This window comes from Xyrauchen texanus, chromosome 33 (genome assembly GCF_025860055.1).
Source record: "Xyrauchen texanus isolate HMW12.3.18 chromosome 33, RBS_HiC_50CHRs, whole genome shotgun sequence".
NCBI lineage: Eukaryota > Metazoa > Chordata > Actinopteri > Cypriniformes > Catostomidae > Xyrauchen > Xyrauchen texanus.
This window is the reverse complement of record NC_068308.1, coordinates 24,678,066-24,701,349: the sequence shown is the minus strand read 5'-3', so window position 1 is coordinate 24,701,349 and position 23,284 is coordinate 24,678,066. Positions and strand designations below refer to the sequence as shown.

General features: G+C 37.2%; 1 protein-coding gene across 9 annotated transcripts in view; it reads right to left on the bottom strand.

The window, feature by feature from the left end:
- The window catches only part of LOC127627078 (zinc finger protein 438-like), a 79,149-nt gene that overhangs the window by 4,582 nt on the left and 51,283 nt on the right, over nt 1-23,284 (bottom strand). For 4 of the 9 annotated variants that reach the window (XM_052103302.1, XM_052103305.1, XM_052103303.1 and 1 more), the window contains 3 exons: nt 16,481-16,564; nt 7,493-7,671; nt 1,160-1,233 (listed from right to left, as the gene is read on the bottom strand). In XM_052103302.1, coding sequence (XP_051959262.1) covers nt 1,160-1,208 — 49 coding nt within the window. In that variant the 5' untranslated portion in view covers nt 1,209-1,233; nt 7,493-7,671; nt 16,481-16,564. Of the gene's footprint in view, nt 1-1,159; nt 1,234-7,492; nt 7,672-15,643; nt 15,679-16,480; nt 16,565-23,284 lie in introns of all 9 variants that reach the window. The other 5 variants (XM_052103304.1, XM_052103310.1, XM_052103306.1 and 2 more) reach the window with 4 other exon arrangements.

The following is a 23,284-nucleotide window of genomic DNA, read 5'->3' as shown; positions in this document are numbered from 1 at the left end:
AGTCCTCATTATACTTATTCTGTTTTATCTCTTTTTGTCATTCTCTCTCTCTCTCTCTCTCTCTCTCTCTCACACACACACACACACACACACACACACACACACAACATTCTACCCTAGGGCAAAGAGTTTGAGCTCCCTTTGATTCTGGCTTAATGTACTGCTTTTGTTCATGCTGTGGCTCACCAAGGCTCATACCCCTTCATGCTTCTTAATGCACTCTGACGCGCGCACATGCAAAAGACAAAAGTAGAGATTTGTTGTCAAGAGAGAGATGCCTTGGTTAAAATGTTGGGTTAAATAGAGTTTAAAGTAAATTAGTTAGGGGGAAAAGATTTAAATTAAGTTTCAATAACCTGCCTTTGGAAGTATGTATGCACAAAGCAGGGTAATTTTGGCCACAGTAAAATTAATTCGTTTAAAAACAGAAACATCATAAAAAGCTTGGTTTTTACCAAGCTTTAAAGGAGAAGCTGAGAAAAGTTAAAAGAGGAAGAGATGTTATTTTAGGTGCAAGAAATGAGGACTTATTTTTAGCCATAGTAATGTTCACAAAGAAATAGGGCATCACGGACCGATTAGCAGGATTAAAGGTGAAGAGTTCAAAGGTGATATCTGGTGCTTATGTTAGAAGAAGGGTTATGCAGGTCTGTTTTTTGTTGCAATTAGCAGAATGTGTTTGTGGGAATGAAATTAGTAGGCGTGTGTGTGTTTACACATCACCCACGCGTAAAGGAATGTGCTAAGGAGGCCAGATGTTGGTCAATGGGTCAGGGAGATTTACCTGGTAGGCTGACGGTACAAAAAATATTTCTATTTCTTTAATTTTATTCTTTCACCATGTCATAATCAGGTGTGCTGCAACAAGTTTGTCTTTCCACACTGAATGTGAAACAACAGCACAGCACAACATGACTCAATCACAGTCAATCAGAAGATTTTTTAAATGTTTCAAATGACACAGCAGAATAGGAAACTAAGTGATCAAACAAAATGTACTAACCCTTGTTCCTTGTTTGTAATTTTGTCATGTTTGGTTAGGACACGGTTTTAGTGACTACAACTGCTAAAATTACTTATATTAAACATGACCTTCATAAGATTTCATGTAAAAAGACTTTTTCTGTTTTTTTTATGGTGGTATGGTCCCTATACTCACTCTGTGTATGTGATTTCAGAGGGCTGGAACGGGGCTCTTGGGTTTTCATGCCTGCCACACTGTCACTAAAGATCCTGAAAGAAAAAAAAATACAGAGAACAGAACAGTGTAATTAAGACAATAGATGCTTTAAATTACAGTGTTTAGAGGTGTCCGTCTGCATTCAGCGATGTCCTCTCCCCCTTTTTCTCTCTCACTATCTCGATCAAAACCAGAGGACATTCCAGATGTCACACAGACTCAGATTAGAGTCAAGGCAAAGGCAGAAAAACAACAGGAGGGGAAGGATAGAGAGGGAGGGAAGGAGAGTTAATCGAGGAGGAGGACACAGTGAATGAGCCAGGTGAGATTGGAACAAACATTAAAGTGTGGGTGGGAAAGCAATGAGGACAGGGGGGGTCATTTGGCATGTACATGAAGGTCCTCATCTGTAGCAGTGAGATAGCAGCCTTGGAGTGTGTGTGTGACAAGGGGACTATAAATTTAAGGGGGGTACTCAGAAACCTGTTGGTCTGAAAGGAGAAGAAAGGAAGGGATCTGCAGGAGATAAGAGAGGTGGACACATGACTGTTCTGGATAGAACATCCATATCCAATGGCCATGAGCTCCAATTGCCACAAACCCACATGCACATACGTCACACATATCACATCTCTGTGCCTCTATGAACTTATCAATTCTTAATCAAAGTACAGGTTTGTTGTACTGGATTTTCATTTATTTAATCAGCTACTTGTTGGCTAATTCTCCTGTTGTTCTGGGAAAGCTGTGAAGTCGTTAACACATGTGAAAGTAAACAAAATAGGGGAAAGATGAAGAGACAATAAACTGCACATGATAAACCTTCTTAGCCAAGTTCCTCCACAGAATTCAATGAGAATTTTCCTGATTTGTTTGATATGAAAATAGAGTGGATATAAAAAGTCTACACATTTCAGAAAAAATTAATAAAAATGAAAAACTTAGAATAACCTAATTGCATAAGTGTGCACATCCCTGAACTAATACTTCGTTGAAGCACCCTTTGGATAAGTGTCTATTAGCTTGGCACATCTTGACTTGGGAATATTTTCCCCAAAATGTTCCAGATCTGTCAAATTGCGAGGGCATCTCCTGTGTATGGCCCTTTTCAGGTCCCCCCTCAGATTTACTGTAGGATTCAGGTCTGGACTCTGGCTGGGCCATTCCAAAACATTCATCTTTTTTTGCTGAAGCCATTTTTTGTTGATTTGGATGTATGCTTTGGATCATTGTCATGCTGAAAGGTGAATCTCTTCATTTTCAGCTTTCTAGCAGATGCCAGAATGTTCTGTGATTAAATAGACTGGTACTTGGAGCTATTCATGATTCCCTCCACTTTCAATAAAGCCCCAGTTCCAGCTGAAGAAAAGCAGCCCCAAAGCATAATGCTGCCACCACCATGCTTCCCCGTGGGTATGGTGTTCTTTTGCTGATGTGCAGTGTTGGTTTTGCGCCAAACATACCTTTTACAATTTTGGGCAAAAATTTCAATCTTGGTCTCATCAGACCATAACATATTTTTTCAAATGGTTTTGGGAGACTGGATATAGGTTTTGCAAAGTTTAGCCTGGCTTTTAGAGTCACTTCATGTAAAGACAGGTGTGTCGACTATTTCACATGAGCTTGATGATTGTTTGATTCTGAACACAGCCACAGTCCCAATAATAAAAGGGTGTGCATACTTATGCAGTTATTCAAAGTTTTTTATTTGTATTTTTTGTTAATTGTGTCACTTTGATTTTCAGTGGTATTGCATATATTATAATTTTTACATTAAAGGAGCAAAACGTCTGACATGATTTAACTTTGATTAATTATTTTACATCATAAAAACCTGATGTTTTAACAGGGGTGTGTAGACCTTTTATATCAACTGTATAACGGGTACCCAGAGAAGTGTTATATGATAATTTTAGCTTCTTTCATCTTTATAAAATTTTTTAAACTACAGTGACCGCCAAAAGTATTTGGACACTTAAGGCACACTTATCAAAATGGTAGAATGTATTTCAAAGAAAGATAGGACAGAGCACACTTTCCAAGCAAAATACTTCACATGAAGTTTTTTAGGTTTCAAATGATACAACAATTATATAATAAAAAAAACAAAAAAAAAGTTTTTGAAAACTTTCTCACTGTCAAACTTAGTGAAGTATACCCATAGATAATGTGATAAAGTACACCTCTGTTAACTCTACATTCACAATGTAAAAGTTGGAAGCAGGAAGCTGTTGGTTAGAAGTCATTTTAAATGTTAGTTCTAAGCAATGTCTAGCATCATTTGCTTGGAAATGCCACTTGGTTTGACATAAATCAAGGGCAATCATACATTTAAAACAAATGTAATTAAATTAAAAATATTTGGACTCCGTGTCTGATCAACTTTGTCACTAAATGCACATTTTGCTCTTAAGTAGGTTAAGCTTAACAGTGACAAAATACATTTATATCTTTTTATCCTTGTTTAGAAGAGACTGAGAAGAGAGGCATCTCCTCAAACAGATCATCAGGACCATGACACACTCAAGGAAAAACACACCTGCAGTATCTTATCTCATGACAGGCACATCAACAAAATATTATCTAACTGAAATGAAAACACAAACATGCAAGTACATCGTAACATGTTACATACATATGTAAACCTACAAAAGACTGCTCTGCTGGATCACTACAGCAGATGTTAAAACATGCCAGTCAACTGGAGCACCAGAACAAATGAACCACATGAAATAATATCAACTCTGCATAACACATGCACAAATGTACTCTTGAGTAATTAGCTGTCACCTGAGCCAATCAATGTGGAAGGGAAAAAAATCTATTCCAATTTATTTCAAAACAACAGGCTTGCCTGTACACGCAGATGTGGACTAATCAATCGGTAGATCATGCCACATCAGAAAGAAAAGAGAATACAGACCTAAAACATCCCCACTGAATAAACTGTTTCAATGTACTTCATAACATATATATTTAAAATAATATTTAACTTGGATAAGAACATAGTTTTTTTCCCCCTCATCATGTTGTTCCTAACCGGAGTTTTCTTTCTTCCATTGAACACAAAAGATGATATTTAGCAGAATGTTCTGACTGATATTTAAGTACACAGTAGTGTGAATGAGACCACTTTTAAAGTACTTTCTGGGCTTTATTGAGCTTGACAGCCCATGGTTACTGTATGCTTTTCCTTTATCAGACAGAGCAGCCTGAACATTCTTCAAATAAAATTGGTGCGGCATGGGTATGGAATGAAGCAGAATAGATTAAAGTATAGACGACAGAATTTGTTTTCTTTCTATTTTTTCTATTCTGTTAACATTTTGAGCTGGAATCACACTATTATTTATATAAAATTGTATCACTGCCTTTTTTTTTTTTTTTTTAAATACTTATTTTAGTGCAATTCATTGTGATTTTAATTTATTGCTGTACAATGAACGTTGGCTATTTTATTCTTAATGTCGTGGTGCGAGGCAGAGTTCTGAATAGGAAGTAGAATGTTTGCATATTTTTAATTTTTTAAATGTTTTTGTCCCGACCTATATGTTATTCCACCCTGTGGGGAGCCAAACAAATTTCCAGATGAGTGGACATTAAAGATTAAATTCAATATATTGAATCCACTATTATGCTTTCATAAATGACATAAAAGAAAAAGCATAGCTTTAAACCAATGATAAATGTGCATTTTCCAAATCCTTTAAAGAATATTTTCCAGTGAAATAATATTAGCAGTAAACATGTCATGATTCATGGAAATGTTGCAGAGGAGTCCAAGATAACGGTGTGTCATAATAGTGATTTTTTTTCTGGAAGACACTGTGGTGAGGAGCCTCATTCCCCAGAGCCAACTAGACAGGATGCTGTAAATAAAGGTGTTGAACTCTAACCCACAGAACGCAGTCACCAAGGGCAACTCAGCGTGTGCCACCTAAACGGTGAAGTGTTTGAAAGGAAGTGACCGCGACAGTTAAAAAGACTCTCTGAACACTTGGGGTGATGTTGCGTGAACATACAGATTTGGGGGGCATAACTGTGGATAGCTTAGGTTTTCAATCTAGGATAATGACGTGAAAAGGTACTGGCAGCTGGGAGCATTCTTGGTATTTTAAGTATTTAAGAAGTCTATATGATGGGCCACGAAACTGAAATAAAAGTGTTCTGGTGGGTGTGAGAGAACTCTGGCCAGAGGCTGTGTGTGTGAGTCACCTTACAGAACCTTTAAATGACTTTTCGTTGTTTAATGTGACATTTGCATTCATTAAATAGGTCACACCACAGAGTAGACTGGTGCGGCACACAATCCACCTTCAACCAACTCTCTCTTTTCTTAATCCTTTGTGCTATTCCCGTTTCATCACTATGCCCTCATTTCCAAATTTCATCTCCCATTTTTCGTTTGGAACGATTAACGATTCTGGTCCCTTAAAAATACAATGAACAATTATTTTAGTACTTTTGGAGAAGGAATATTTGAAAATAAGAAATGCAATTCTTATTGTATTTGCTGCCCTCAGCAGTCTGTTGCCAAATGATGAGATCAAAAAATTATAACATTTCCCCATTCTTTTATTTTGTTTGTAAAATTACTTATCTTTAATTACACATTGTCCTACAAACTACCTGGCATTTATTACACTGCTTCAAGTCACATGAGATTTAAAGGGACAGTTCACCCCAAAAATATAATTATGTCATAATTTACTCACACTTATGCTGTTCTTAACATTTTTTGACTTTCTTTCTTCCATGGAACACAAAAGAGATTTAAGGCAGAACTTTAGCCTCAGTCACCAATCACTTTCATTGCACCTTTTTTCATACAACGACCATGAATGATGACTAAGGGTAATATTCTGCCTAAAATCTCCTGTTGAGATTCACAGAAGAAAGAGTGTCATATGGGATTGTTACAACACACAGGTGACAGAATTAACACTTTTGGGCAAACTATCCCTTAGAGAAAAATAACACTGTACCGTTTCTTGGTTAATTTCTAGTCTGACGGGTTATGATTAGGTTAGGCTAACCTTAACGAAATTAATGACTTTTAATGACGTTTGTCAGATAACTATTCCGACTGAGTGTTTTTAATTCACCAAAATGAAACCATCATTTGTTATCAAATTGGACTACAATGGCTGCGTTGTATGTTTTACGCAGTAAATTCAGTACTGATGCAGTTAACGGATTGAACTCGCATTGAAATCAGAAACAGTAGGTTGACATTTCTTTAGCTAAAATTAGTCTGTGCTTACAGAAATTCCAAACACTGCCCCCAGTGGTCAAAACGGTAAGTGTTGTTGGGCATAAGGGCATGTGTGAGCTCCATTTTCCAGGCGTGATGTCCACGGAGGGGAGTCAAAAACTATTTGTTTTCAGCTGTACAGGATGTTACACAGACAAGAGGATTGCATATTTTATAATGTTGTCAGCGAGTTGGCATAATGTAAACCGAGCCTAGGGTACTGGAACTCGGACTCAACTTGCCAACTTCCTGTGTGACTGTGTTACAGTAAACAAAGTATTTTTGTACGGTATTCCATCCACATCAGTTAACGAATGCATTTTTGAGAGCTGTTCACTGTTCCGGTAAATATTCCATAAAAAAAAATTATCCAGTTCTGAGTAGGTTCACGGTTCCCAACCCTAAGTTACTGAGCACAAAATGGAGGAACAAAAGTGAGGAAGGCAGGAACATAGGCAACAGATCTGGAAACAGAAAGACAAAGACCCACATCAAGTTTTCCTAATTGATGGAGAGTGCTGTTAAAGTTCTCTGCTGAAACTCGGAGGCTTCAACACTGCGTATAATATCAGAACAGCGAGGCCTGTTCTAATATGCACATTTTTAATGTTAGAGAATATGAAACTGAGCATCAAAGCTTATGCAGATACTCCTGCCTCAGTACTCTTTCAGGTCTGGGGACCTCAGGGACTTAGCAGTGAGCTCAGGTAGCGTTAAAAAAAAAAAGAGGAGCAACAGTTATCTAGATAAGTGGTCTGTTTGCACATAATCATGGTTTGTTATGAGTGTTTGCGTGTGATTAGTGACCGATGCTGTTTTTACATCCACAGACACAAGTATATAGTCACTATCTTCTCTTGTCTTTGAAAACAGAAAATGCTGTCATAATTTCCTTTATTAGCTGTAATCACATGGAAAAGAGTGACCAGTTCAACTTAAACAATTCTCCTTTTGAATTCCATGGAAGAAAGTTACAAGGGTTTGGAGCAACATGAAGGTGAGTAAATGATTTGAGAGGACACTCCCTTTGATTTTGGCATGCTGTTTTACCTACATACCTCCAAAATCTCACAGGAATCACGCGCACTGTGTCGAACAAAGGCAGCAGTTGTAAATGTAGACTTCAGAGCGTATGCCATGTGATGGAGGAGCCGTCTCTCATTTCCCTGCGATAGTGGAGCACTCTCTGTTATAGCAGCTCTTTTTCTGATGACTATGAGAATCTGGGAAACATTGTCTGGTGAGATCAAAGAGAAGCAGGGCTGTAATTACCACAGTAACCAACAGTATAGCTGATAAATTAAGCAGGCTCAGCCTTCATTCTGTTAACAAAAAATGTCTCTCCTCTCATTAGAGGAGGTATTTATGAGGTGAGTCAAAACCACACAATGGGGTTTGGAGTGTTATTTTTGATTGAGGGCATTTATCATACCTAAATATTCACTAAATAAAACAGTTATGTAGTTACATCGGAACTAATCAGGTCAGAGCTACTTTAAATATACTGTAAGTTTAGCCAAAGGCAGATTCATTAATTAAGACAACAGTTTTAGAAAAACTTCCCAAGTTCATGTCTAAGAAAACAGATTTCTGAACTGACAGACTATTTCAAGGGATAGTTCACCCAAAAATGACCACTCACATCTTTAACACCCCTTGTGCCATCCCAGATGTGTATGACTTTCTTTCTTCTGCTGAACAAAAATGAAGATTTTTAGAAGAATATCTCAGCTCTGTAGCAAGTGAGCGGTGGCCAGAACTTTGAAGGTTCAAAAAGCAAATAAAGGCAGCTTAAAGTAATCCATATGACTCGTGGTTAAACCCATATCTTCAGAAGTGATTTGATAAGTGTGGGTGAGAAACAGATCAATATTAAAGTCCTTTTTACTACAAATTCTCGTCCCTGCCCAGTAGGTGGCGATATGCACAAATAATGCAAACTGCCAAAAGCAAAAGAAGTGAAAGTGGAGATTTAGAGTAAAAATCTTAAATATGTATCTGTTTCTGTTTCTCACCCAGACCTATCATATCATTACTGAAGATATAGATCTAACGACTGGAGTCATATGGGTTACTTTTATGCTGCCTTTATATGTTTTTTGTATTTTCAAAGTTCTGGCCACCATACATTTGCATTGTATGGACCTACAGAGCTGAAATATTGTTCTAAAATTCTTCATTTGAGTTCAGCCAGAAGAAAGTCATACACATCTGGGATGGCATTAGGGTGAGTAAATGATGAGTTTTTGGATGAACTATCCATTTAAGCAATATCACAATTTCTATTGCACTGAATATCATAGTGGCTGATGTTCAGTACAACATTATGATTTCAAGTGTTTAAAAAACAGTTATGTACGCAATCATTAATTAACATCAAGTAACTTGAATTTTAGACATAATAGGGCCATTTATTTTTGTCTGTTTTACATGGCTAATGAAAATAGTTCCAAAGCGAAACCAAAGCAGTATTGACTGCTCCGTCATGCAACACGCAAACTGACTACTGTCTGATACAAAGAGTGATAAAAAGAGTCAATCATCCCTGTGCCATTATAATTAATATCAGCACTCCTGGAACACTACTTGTGAAAACAGATTAGTAGACCTGAACAATCTTAATATAACTTCAGTAATGTAGTCTAGGGCATACACAGGCATACGCCGCATGCCCAACTACCTTTCAATGGTTTTTACATATGCCCACCTAAAATGACAGATGATACGTTTGGTTGCCAGAATAGCGAGGAGGCTTTTGACCCATACCTTTTAATTACGCAGAGGTGATGCCGCAGCACCGTTGAGTGAATTGTGATTATTATTATTATTATTTTAATAAGTTTACAGAGATTCTCTCTTAGCCCACATGGAGCAGCTGGACCGTATCTGAAGGCATTGGCAAGATAGACATATCAACTCAGCTGAGCTACCAATCATAACGTTCATTTTAGATGGGGTTGAATATTTTCTAATCAATCATATTTTCTGTTTCAATAAGGGCCAGGACATTTCTTGCGTCTACATTGACATGCTGATGCGCCTACAGCGCTGGAGTCACCACAATTTGTGTTATATATTTACTTTGCTGCTAAATGTAAAAAAATTAATGCATTTAAATAAAAATATGCTATTAAACTTTGGGAAAATACTGTCACTGCACCCATGCTAGTTTTTTTTGCTCTTCACAGAAGCCAAGTATTTTCTGTCTTTTATTGCTGTCAGTGGTTCTTTTTCCCCTCGTGATATCAAATAATCTTAATTTAATAGGAAAGCTATTTCACTATACACAGAAAATAAAATCTTTGTCCTCAAATAAAACAAATAGCCTAATCATTAATTTTTATGTACTGTACATCTTAATATAAGATATCATGTAAACATGAACATTACTACACTCATTAGTCATTACCTATATACAGTGGTTAACAGTTTATGTATAAGGTAATGTATGTATTAGTTTATTAAAGTATAAAGTATTATCCATTTACTGTTAATAAAAAAAAAAAAAAACAGTTAATCAAACCTCTTAATTTAAATAGATATTTAATAGCAAGAACATTTTATAAGTTCAAATGAGATTATAGTTACAACGGACCAAAATGTTTTATTATGTAATGAAAAACGTAATTTTCTTACACCATTAATATAAGTGTAAATACATGACTTTCTGAGACTGACGTGTTTGTTTTTTGTTTTGGTTGGTTGGGGGGAGTCTTCGATAGATTCACAATATGCCCACCCCTCGGTCACTACTCCACCACTGTATAATATGCATGCACTTTTTGAAGAATCATATTCCCTACTAAACAGATGTCAAAAAAGATCCAAAAATTGTTTTTAAACAAGGCATTTCTTATGTTGTATGGAGCAGTGGCTAAAGCTCTGGTTTAGAAAGTGGTCTGTTGCTGGTTTGAGCAACACAAGGAGCAAATAATGAGCTATCATCAATGTGCCCTTGAGCATAGCACTTAAAGGTTGCTCCAGGCAGGTTGCTGTATTAAGTGTACAGTACGTCACTGTCATGTTCACTGTTGTCTTTTGTTTTGTGCTTTTATGTTGAAGCTTAGTTTAGTTCCTGTTTCGGTGTTTGTAGTCCTTTGTAGTTTCTGCTATTACCTTGTCTTGTTTCACTGTTGCCCTTTGTTTGTCACTTTTGTAATTCCTTAGTTTTGCACTTTTGTCACCCTTGTACTTCCATAGTTTTCTTGTTAGCGTTCGTGTTCTCCGTTCACTGTTTTCACCTGCCCTCGTTAATTTGCCATTGGATTCTGTTCATCACCTTGTTACCTTGTTTGAGTTCTGTTTGTTCATTGGCCCCTTTTTCCCTTGTTCATGTATTTAACCCTGTCTGTTTGTTCAGTCTCTGTCGGTCGTTGTTTGTGAATGGATGTATCTGTTAGCTCCCTGCTTCCAGCCCGAGTTCCCTGTGACTACTCTCCCGTTCGTGGTTCCTGTTCCCCTTGTTGATGTCCCTGTGTCCTTCCAAGGTTTTGTCTCTGTTTTCCCATTGTGGACCTTTCCTTTGTTCCCGTGTTTTGTTAATTTATGGTTTTCAATAAAGCCGCGTTTGGATCCTACCTTCTGTCTGCCTTCTCCTGATTTCCCAGATTGTGACAGTCACTTTGGATGAAAGTGTCTGCAAAATTACAATATACTCCACTTGTCAATCTATGTATGATACAGGAGTGATTTAGGTTTTTCGACTTTCATTCACACTGATATGTTGAATGTAATGCTATAAGGCTAAATTCTTGAGTATGGTTACACTGAAGGGACTGAAACAGCTGTCTACTCTATAACAAGGTCAATGGGAGCAAAGGGAGTTCTCAGATCTCCCGAGACGCTCCAGAGGGGATTTGATGAAGCTGTTGTCTCTCGTTGACAGCTGGATCCAGCATTTTATATTGTAGGCCATAAACTGTACATCACTAAACACATAATTAGACCTAAATACAAACCATTTTACAATCAACTGCATGCAACTATTATTTTGTTTTCTTTTGGCTGCGCTTGCTGTTAGGGATTGTCCCTGAAGTAAGCAACAAGCATTAATGCTAAAACTATGGACGAAACTATAAGCTATTTAGAAGAAAGGCCTAAGTGATACTATGTGCCACCAATGAGACTTTAGAAGAACAATACACCGATCAGCCACAACATTAAAACCACTGGCTTAATATTGTGTAGATCCCCCTCGTGCCGCCAAAACATCTCTAACCCTCATCTCAGAATAGCATTCTCTACAGAGATGTTATCAGAGTTATCGTAGACAAACCATTTTCATTGTCAGTTCAAACCATTCTGGCCATTCTGTGTTGACCTCTACAAGGCGTTTCCATCTGCAGAAATGCCACTCACTGGATGTATCTTTTTTTTGGGCACAATTCGTAGTAAATTCTAGAGACTGCTGAGTGTGAAAATCCCAGGAGATCAGCAGTTACAGAAATACTCAAACCAGACCGTCTGGCACCAACATCCATGTGATTATCTAATCAGCCAATCGTGTGGCAGCAGCGCAGTGCATAAAATCATGCAGATATGGGTCAGGAGCTCCAGTTATGTTCACATCTACCATTAGAATGGGGAAAAAATTTATCTCAATGATTTGGACCATGACTGTTTGTGCCAGGTGGGCTGCTTTGAGTATTTCTGTAACTGCTGATTTCCTGGGATTTTCACACACATCAATCTCTAGAATTTACTCTAGAATTGAATGGTGCCAAAAAATAAAATAACATCCAGTGAGCGGCATGGAAATGCCTTGTTGATAAGAGAGAGGTCAATAGAGAATGGCCAGACTGGTTCGAACTGACAAAGTCTACGGTAACTCAGATAACCACTCTGTACAATTGTGGTGAGAAGAACATCATCTCAGAATGCTATTCTGAGATGTGGGTTGGTGCTACTTTGCACTAACTACACAATATTAGGAAGGTGATTTCAATGTTGTGGCTGGTGTAAGCATCATGGCTTAATGATAGTTTAGCATTTACTCACTCTATGTTGTTTTAATCTTGTACTACTTTCTTTCTTCCATGAAACAGACAAATATTTCGATGAACCATTCCTTTCACTGTGTAGCAGTTGTCTCAAAAAAGTAGTAGCTGGATTTTCCAATAGTATCCAGCTGCAGACCCGCAGCACCACCAGTTTCAGAACCCCAGCGCCAGAACCTGAAGTGAGGGGCGGAGCTTACGTTCGAAACCGAGTAGCACCACCTAACATTTTGGAGAGTACTTTGCTTTTATTACAAACGAAACATCATACTTTATAACGTATGTTATAATGATTCTTTAAGGTACAGTACAATAAGCATTTTAAAACATTGATCTTGTGTAATATAATTGTATATAGTTATCCGTTTCATTGTATTATGAGAGTTACTTCCTGATCATGATGGTGAAAAAAAATGCTTGAAACTTATGGGCATTTTATATAAAATATACTTTATTTCACAAGAACATGTGCAGCATGCATTTTTCTTTATGTAAAATAAAACATGTCAAAAAACTAAAAAGAGAGAAAATTCAGCATAATTTTAAAAGAAACAATAAAAATATATACAACAAATGACCAATTCACCCCTAGGCCCATTTTATCATGACAATCCTGTATAAAATAAACTTAAAATGTATCAAATGAGGAATTCACTCTCAGGCCCATTTTGTCCTTACATTCTTGCTAAAATAACTCCATGTCATCCCTGAACAAAAAATTAAATAGAAAGGGCTCTCTGGAAGCTTCTGACTGTTCCAGGAGATTGTTGCGGGCCTTTTCCTTGTGGACTTCATTCATTCGAAATGTCTCTACAAGAGATGAAAGCACCACACAATAATCTCAACGTAAAAAAACCCTCAACTATAAGGTAACATTAACTCACAAACAATGCATATAACAGAGGAACGTGGAACCAACACTTTAACACCTTCACAAGATGTCTTCAAAACGTCACCGCAAGGCTCATTTACAACACGCAAAAATGTATCGAACCATCCGTAGAATTTTTTTTTTAATACAGTAAAGTATGACAACATATTCAAGCTTCATTAAGATGATAAAGTTATGCACAAATTAAATATTTAGCAGATAAACGCTGAACTTAATATATGCGATAATTTTTCACAACATGATGTCAAAAACGTTACACAACTCACTCTCCGCCATGCTTGTCTCATTGTCAATAACTCCGCCCCTCACTTCAGGTTCTGGCGCTGGGGTTCTGAAACTGGTGGTGCTGCGGGTCTGCAGCTGGATATGTCTCGGATTTTCCAAAGTTTGTAAGGTTTGGGCAATTAAATACGTAAAAGCTATTCAAGAGTTTGGTTTAAGGTTTGTTTGTTTTTAAACAGGATATCCTTAAGCACAACTGTATATTCCACTTTCTTTGCAAAGTTATATTAATGAAATATTCGGCACTTTGACAGACAAAAATCGACAACGAATCCTACACACATTTTCAACTGATTTCTCTGGTGTAGTCTGCAGAAACATTTGCAGAGACTGCTGTACCATTATTTAAAGAGAGTAACTTTCACACCAGTCTTCTACTACAGTGATGGAAAAAGTATTTGCCCCTTCCTGATTTCTTTTATTTGTGTATTTTTCATACTAAATTGTTTTAGATCTTCAAACGAGATATACATAAATCAAAGGCAACCAGAGTAAACACAAAAAAACATTTTTCAAATATACATATATTTTTATTGAAGCAAAAGTTATCCAAAACCTATAATCACCCATGTGAAATACTAACTGCCCCCTTAAACTTAATAGCTGTTTGTGCCACCTTTCGCAGCAACAACTGCAACCAAATTTTGGCACTCTTCTTTGCAGAACTACTTCAGTTCAACCACGTTGGAGGGTTTTCAAGCATGAACTGCCTGTTTAAGGTCCTGCCACAGCATCTCAATCAGGTTAAAGTCAGGACTTTGACTAGGCCACTGCAAAACTTTAATTTGGCTTCTTTTGAGCCATTCAAAGGTGGACTTACTCCTATGCTTTAGATCATTGTCTTGATGCATAATTCAGTTGCGCTTGAGGTTCAACTCATGGACTGATGACCGGACGTTCTCCTTTAGGATTTTCTGAATAGAAATTCATGTTTCATTGAATTATTGCAAGTTGCCGTGGCACTGAAGTAGTAAAGCATCCTCACACAAATCACACTACCACCACCATGCTTGACCGAAGGTATGATGTTCTTTTTGTGTAATTCTGTATTTTATTTATGCCAAATGTAATGGGAAACCTGTCTTCCAAACAGTTCCACAGAACATTCTCCCAAAAGGTTTGAGGACCATCAAGGTGTGTTTTGGCAAAATTCAGATGAGCCTTAAATGTTCTTCTGGGTTAGCAGTGGTTTTTGCCTCGCCACTCTTCCATGGATGCCATTTTTGCCCAGTGACTTTCTGATAGTGGAGTCATGAAGAGTGACATTTATTTTTTTATTTTCTCCCCAATTTGGAATGCCCAATTCCCAATGTGCTCCAAGTCATCATGGTGGGAGTGACTTGCCTCAATCCAGGTTGTGGAGGACGAATCTCAGTTCCGTGTCTGAGACTGTCAATACGCGCATCTTATCACGTGGCTTATTGCGCATGTTACTGCAGTGTGCAGCATCCACGCACAACTCACCACACGCCTCACCGAGACCGAGAACCACATTATAGTGACCACGAGGAGGTTACCCCATGTGACTCTACCCTCCCTAGCAACCGGGCCAATTTGGTTGCTTAGGAGACCTGGCTGGAGTCACTCAGCATGCACTGGATTCGACAGCGTCAGTACTCGCTTAACTACCCATAGGCTCTACCTATGGAGTTAGAACAATGACTAAAGTGTTTGAATCTGATTTTGGTAAATTTGAAATCTAGACATGTGACATTTAACAGATTTTTGTGGTGTATTTTATAAATTTGTATTTTTAAAAAGCGGTGGAATTAGCAGAAAATATTCAGCTGTAAATGTACACAGAAGCTTGACCTTTGGCCTAGTTTGTTTACAATATGAATATCTGAGATATGAATTTAAGAGATTTGTATTTGAAGTTCTTAATTTGAAACCAAGTTTATAATTCAATATTTATCGCTAATTCCACCTCTAAAAATAAACAAAAATTAGATATAAAATTGTATTAAATGATACATGTCTAGACTCCAAATAACGGAATAGTTCACTCAAAAATGAAAATTCTCACATCGTTTACTCACCCTCATGCCATCCTAGATGTGTATGACTTTCTTCTCTAAAACACAAAAGAAGCTTTTTAGAAGAATATTTCAGTTCTGTAGGTCCATAAAATGCAAGTGAATAGTGGCATGAACTTTAACGCTCCAAAAAGCATATAAAGGGAACATAAAAGTAATCCATATGACTCCAGTGGTTTAATCCATATCTTCAAAAGCTATATGATAGGGTTGGATTAGAAACAGATCAGAATTTAAGTCCTTTTCTACTATGAATGTCCACTTTCACATTTATCTTCTTTTGTTTTTGACAATTCACATTCTTCATGCATAGTACCACCTACTGGTCAGGAAGGAACATTTATAGTAAAACATTTAATTAAATATGAATCTGTTTCTCACCCACACTTATCATATTACTTCTGAAGACATGGATTTAAACACTGGAGTCATATGGATTACATTTATGCTGTCTTTACATGCTTTTTCAAAGTTCTGCCCACCATTCACTAGCAACTCGAATGTCTTGAGTTCAAACTCTGTAAGGGGCACTCATAAACCAGAGAGTTCAATTAAGGGGTCTGCCCCAGTAGTATTTGAGCTTTTAACCTAATCAGCCTTGACTGCAACAAGACATTTAGCTGGTTGCTTGGTTTCTGTTCAATATACTTGTTTATATAAAAAATCGAATATCTTTTGATTGACTGTGATTGTTTCTCTTTCAATGTAGAAAGACAAGTTGCTTGTGATTGAAACCTCGTTGTGTCGCACCTGGTTAGGAAATTCGCATTGGATAAAAGTGTCTGCTAAATGAATTAATGCAACCTAAAATGCAATGCATGCAATGTTCTGAAGCATTACCCAAAGAATCTTCAGCGTCTCTCTCCCAAGACTATTCACAGTCCTCTTCTTTCTTTTCATCTCCTTCCACAGCCCTCCGCTCACCTGAAACAACCACAGAACAAACACATTTAAGGACCCTTTAACCACATAATCTGTCTAGCACACATAAAAGACTAAATAAATAATCAGCTCTTTCAAGGGAATTATTCACATGGCATTCTTGATCCACATTGACTACCCTTATTAGACACTCCCATGTGTAACAGGACACGGAAATAGACAGAAACAGAGAAAAGTCCATTCACCTGTAAGACAACTAAGCAGAACAATGTCTGCAGCCTCTGTAAGCATCTATGCAGACCGCAAAGACGAGTGAATCCAATAACTCTGTTGTTTTGGAGCAGGGCTTACTAACATGCTCTCACACAACATGATGAGTATCTCACTCATGTGAATGCCTGGATGCAGTTTGCGGATGCTGAAACATCCACCAACATAAACTGAACAAGACTACACTGTAAAAAAAATGTTTTTTTAATAATTGGCTGTAAATTATGGATGTTGGGGGTGTTACAGTGTGATATATGAGGACCCTGGAGTCCCATCAGGGTAAAACACAAAGCTTACAACCTCACCTTGGACGTGTGTGTTTGTGTGTGTGTGTGTGAAGGGGTCAAATGGAGTCAGCAGCACACAAGGACACAAGCAGATGCTAAGGCACTTTGTCAATAATGTTTAGCCCCCAGACACAGTTGACATCACCAGGAGGTCTGTATGAAGTCGCACTTTACGTATGTATGACTATAATCTACAATCAGGGGAGATAGGATCTCTTCATAAGATGTATTACTGTGGTTTGCATATTGATTATTCATAATTCCACAAAAAGTGGCTCCCTGTGTGTCTGAATAATGCATAAGACTCAAATACAAGGTATTAAAATAAATGGGATAAACTTTGGTGCTTTTATTTGACAAAGTTTTAGAAAGTGGGTCATCCCTGTGTTTTATAACAATTTAGGTAATACGCATGAGTGTTTAACATTGGTGCAGTGATCTAAAGTCATGAATCATGTTCAATTTGGCTTGAAATGTTCATTCATCTATGTGGTAATAACAGCATTTAAAAAGAGATTAAACTCAACGTCATATGCCAAATGAGATAAAGGCAGCTGCCATAAATAAAAAAAAAATAAAAAAAAGAACTCATATACAGAATACTGCAGTGAAACTAATGAATCATTCATGTCTGTAGCACAAATGGTGCAAAGTACTAAAGCTTAAGACTCCACTAATTAGGCATTTTTCCACTGCAGGAACTTTTCCTAGTTCCTGGAACTATTTCAGGTTCTTGCTGTTTGTCCGCTACATAAACTAGTTCCATGTGGAAATAAAACCTGAAGCAGGAACCTTTTTAGTAACTGCTCCTTGCAAAGTGGAACTATTTAGGTGGAGTCATTACAGCAAACGCTTCACACTGGTCAAGTAAAATACATCACCAACTCTCAGACAGCTGATACTGGTCATTTTTCAAAGTCAGGTTAGTTAACTTCATTATAACTTTTGTTGAGTTGTTGCTATTGTAGGAATTTAAAACTGAAAATGATAGATGGACAGACGCTGCTGAGTCTTTAAGGAGAAGAGAAATATACAGTGCGAGTTTGAAACGTCAGTGTACAAATAATCTGATTGCCTCGTGAAGTTAGGCTTTGATGACAATAAACTATGTAAATTGAAAATAAAATTAAACAAGAATACAAGAGAATAAAGGATCATAAAATAATTTACGTTCCATGATTATCTTGTACATAGTTTGTACATAGTATTATGTCTATAGTATGCTCATTCCACTGTTCAGTGCTTTAAATGATTTGCTTACCTCATTTGTTAGTACTTTTTAAAGGCTTCACTGTTTGTATTGTGTAGAAAGAATTATATTTTTATTTTACTCTTTTACGTTCATCATGTACATAGTAGAGGTAGGCCAAGGGTGGCCAGACGTCCCGTTTTAGATAGCCAAGTATACGGCTTGTAAAACCAATAAAATCGCACCATGTTATTTGAAGTACATGATTGGATTAAACTATCCAATCACAATTCCCTATCAATAGATGTCCAGTTAGTGATCTGATTGAAGTGTCAGTTTGAAAGAACACACAGATGAAATTGCGGCTGGAAAAATGTTAAGGAAGTATGCAGGTACATTTAATGAGGATCTTCAAAAAGAGTCACAGACAGAGCCTAAAGTGAGGTGTGAGATTTGTGGAGCTCACTTTTCCATCGCCTATGGAGGCCGCACCGACATCGCGCAACATGTTCATACAACAAAGCAAGTGGATGCTGCTAAAAGTGTGCCAAACCAAGTGTTAAAGATGTTTTTGTAAAGCAAAGTTCAGAATCTGACAAGGTGTGCACAGGTGAAGGACTTTTTGCTTATCATTCTGTTGCCTGCACCATAGTTTTTGGTCGGCTGAAATTGGACAGGAAATTTCTTCTGCCTGCACCAAATCTGAATCTTTCATATGCAATATACTCACTTTTGTGCTGCTGGACTATCAGAAATTACTGCAGCATAGCAACACACGTTTCCTCTCTCTTGGTCCAGCTCTTGAAAGAATACTAGACATTTCAATGGTCCGCGTGCATACTTTCTTTCTTAAGAAAAATGCCCAAAGTTTCGAAGATACATTTTCAGCGATCCTTACACTAAACTTTGGATTGGCTTCGCACTCAAGTAAACAGCCACTTTTAACCATGCAATGGAGATAGAGCAAGACCACATATCTGCCACAGAAGTGCCTATTCAGCATCATTGGATTACCTCCAAAATGTGAGCCGCTCATTGGAGAACACAGAAAAACTTGAGTGGGCCCCACTGAGAGACATCCCTGAGTGGAAAGATATTCAGAGCCGCCTTGAACAATTCTACTCCATGAATCCCCGCTCTCAGTTTGACTGACTCTTTGATTAGTGGGCTTGCACGAAATACATTGTCACTCATAGCATCACTGAGTGAAATATGTACAAGACGGCCGTGTCTGAGAGATGGACAGATGTTTTTCGTGAGCTGGAGAGCAACATCATCAACTTCAGGGTTTTATGCCTGCCTGGGACATCTGCATCTGTGGAGTGTGTGTTCTCATTAATGATCGCAGCATGGACACCGGATAAATCTCAACTCAGTGTAACAGTCATGGAAGCAATGCTTTTCATACGTCTTAATTTTGGACTGGACTGCTCTGCATTTTACAATAAACTCTTGAAAGACAGGCGCACACTGAGAAAATTTGCTGCCAGTGAAATGTACAAGGTGACAACAGTTACAGATGCGGATGTACCCTCTACTTCACATTGATCTGCACCTAGGTAAGAATACGTCATTTTTATTTTTGCTGGGAGAGGGCTGTCCTGTTTTCCATAAGCAGGAATCTAGTCACCCTAGGTAGACCAATAGCTCGGTTTTACCAATGAATCTGCAAAAATCTATGCCAATAGTTACTGATATAATAATAAAAAAAATAACTATAGTGTAAGAGCAGCCTCTAGAAGTGAAATAAAAACAATCACTGACCACTAGTGGGGCTTTGTTATATCTAAATCTTTCATAATTGATAATATTCATCCATATTTTTATCCTTCAGATATACTTCAATTCATGTTTTGCTATTTTGATTAGATAAATCAAGCGTTTTTTATTAAAAAGAGAGCATGCAAAGAAAAATGTGAAAAAATACATTGTGTCTCCAAATTTCTTGTAAATAATAATACAAAAAAGTCACCTGGCAATATCTAAAATCCTCAATCTGGTGAATATAGGCTAGAAAAGCTTCAATTGGTTAAATATAGAGCATTCTAACTGAGCCAATTCTCTGTCATTTTAAAATAAGAGTCTCGAAGTAAGTGTATTTCAGGCTTGTTTATATACACTGGAATTTAGTAATTTTTTTCAATTTTGCAGCCTCTGTCTATGCCCGTTGTAGTATGGAAAGACTAAGATTTATTTTATACATTCTATAAAACGATTTTAAAAACTATCTACAGATTAATCGATTATTGGCCTATTCAATCACCTTAGTAATCATATCAGCAAAAACCACTTTCAGTTGACCTCTAATACATAGTTCTATCTGACGGATCACAGCGTTGATTGAATTGCTAATTGAAATCAGTGTTAGAAAACTACAAACACAATAGATTCAAGTGGAATTGTTTATTCAAAGCAAACATACGATCCTGCAAAGGTATGAAAAAGCAACAAACAAAATGCTGTGAATAACAGATAAAGGAAGCGTTAAAGCCGTCTTGTCTCTGCTCTTGCTTTCCTGTTTACAATCTCTTACAAATCTGAGCGCTTCTTGTCCACGTGAAGAAGAACAAACTGTGATAAAAATCAAAAAGGTGTCTTTCACAGAGTCATCCATTGTTTATGGTTTGAAGTGAGTCGGCTTGGCTGTTTTTGCATAAAGTTCAGGCGACGCCAACACAACACCATCACATGCTTATGTCAAAGCTTATTTAAATAGTTCTTGCTTTCGTATCACAAAAAAAAAAAAACGAAGCTTGGAATTTATTTGGAATGGGTACAGTTTAACAACGAACTGATTTTAGTTCAGGTCCTGGTTCCAAAAAAATGCCTAATGACTATGTCTATTCTCACACATAAAATCCCAATCATTCACACATACACAACCGCAATAGGCCAAGCTACCTCCAAATGTAAACAATTACTCTGCTGATTAAAGCTTTCCACTTCAAACATTGCATAGTGTTTCCCCCGATAAAGCAGCCGATAAAATACCAGCAGACAGCGAAGTGTGTGTATATGTGTATTTGTCCTCTGAAATGGTTTTCAGTGAACACATGATTATCTCATACATGCACGTTATACACACACAAAATTTTTAATATGCAGCCCTGTGCTGGAACCTGGAGTATGTAATTGCAAAAAGGCTGAATAGTGTGCTGTTTTATAACTCCATACTGCTTGGCTCAATGTGAATCCAACCTCCGTGGCAACATTAAAACATTTGTCTGACCCTTGAGTGTGAATGACAGAACTCTCTTTTCCAATTCTGATGATGTCAGCACACTCTATTGCAAAAGCATTGTTCAGCTTGACTTGAGTAAAATGACTTTATATACAAATTTTGATCCTAACGTCAGTCTGGCATGCATTATACTTTAAGCTTGTTATGGTTAAGCTTTCACAGCAGACAAACAGAATCATTCTGAGAGTACCAATATGCATGGGGATGATATGAATTACATATCCAAAATTTTTGGTATATTTCCTTGAATAAATTATGAGCACTTGCATTTAAAGCTGAAGTGTGTAATTTCTGTGGTACTAGCCTCACCAAGCGGAATTGCAAAAATAAGGATGATTTTCAGTCCAAACACTCCTGTCTGTCATTGGTTGGACAAATAGGTACCTAAAAGTAGGTTCCACCCCAAACTCCAATGTTACTGGGCTGGTTGGATGTTCAAACAAACAGATAAATGTTTTGAAAGAGCTGCAGAGCCCAAGTGTTGACACTTTGGGGGAAATCAGCTATGCATGGTTTCCTTACAGTTGCCTCTGGATTAATTGCACCTGGTAAAAGTGACGTTTCTTGCACGTGCCTTCTGTGCTGGTTTAGTGCCCGATTCATTAAAGGAATTATGCAGATCAGGCAACGTCGCAAATGCGCCCATTAAATCGCTGCTGAATGCAATTTGCTCACACAAGTCTGATCTTGTGGGGTGATTTTTAGAGCTACACTACCAGTCAAAACTTTTGAAACACTTGACTGAAATGTTTCTCATGATCTTAAAAATCTTTTGATCTGAAGGCGTATGCTTAAATATTTGAAATTAGTTTTGTAGACAAATAAATTATTGTGCCACCATATTAAATGTATTTAATTTATTACTTAACAAAAATAAATTAATATTTATTACAAAACTAAAATTTTATAAAAAAAAGTTTTTAAAATTGATGACTTGGACCAAATAATAAAGAAAAGCAGCCACTAAGTGCCCAACACAGATGGGAACTCCTTCATTACTGTTTAAAAAGCATCCCAGGGTGATACCTCGTGAAGTTGGTTGAGAAAATGTCTGCAAATTGTAGGCAAAGGGTGACTACTTTGAAGATGCTAAAATATAAAAGTTTTTTTTTATGCTATTATGTCATAGTTTTTTAATGTTATTCCATAGTTTTGATGACTTTACTATTATTCTAAAATGTGAAGAAAAAAAATTATAGTGAAGAATAAGTGTTTCAAAACTTTTGACCGGTAGTGTATATAGTGGAGGATCCCGCAGACCAAAGTATTTGACACCCTGCCGAGATAGTATATCATCACTGTGATCCAGACACCTCATCTCCTAAACATGCCGAAAGTACGCTTGAATTTGAAAATTTACACACATCAGCTTTAACTTCTTTAAACAGATATCACAGTAAAAATGTCATAGTCTTAAAGTCTTTTTAAAGTCTCTGATCCCAACAGAATCAAAACAGGCTTTCAGCTCATCACTGAATAAAACAGCTGTATGTCTTTGTTCATTTAAAACACCAGTTTAATAACAGATCCAAACAGATTTAACAGGGTATGGTAAGAATTGTGCAGAACTGTAACAAAGCCTAAATTAGACCAGAGCGACTGCATGTCTAAAGGAGAAAAGGCAAAATTATAGCCTTTAGCATTGGACTTCAGTATTAACTTTAACTAGCATGTCATACCAGTCACATGACCAAAGGGGAAAGGCCTGACACTGATGGTATCTAATGAAAAGTCTTTTAAAAAAGCATCCGAAATGTAATCACCTAAAAGATTGT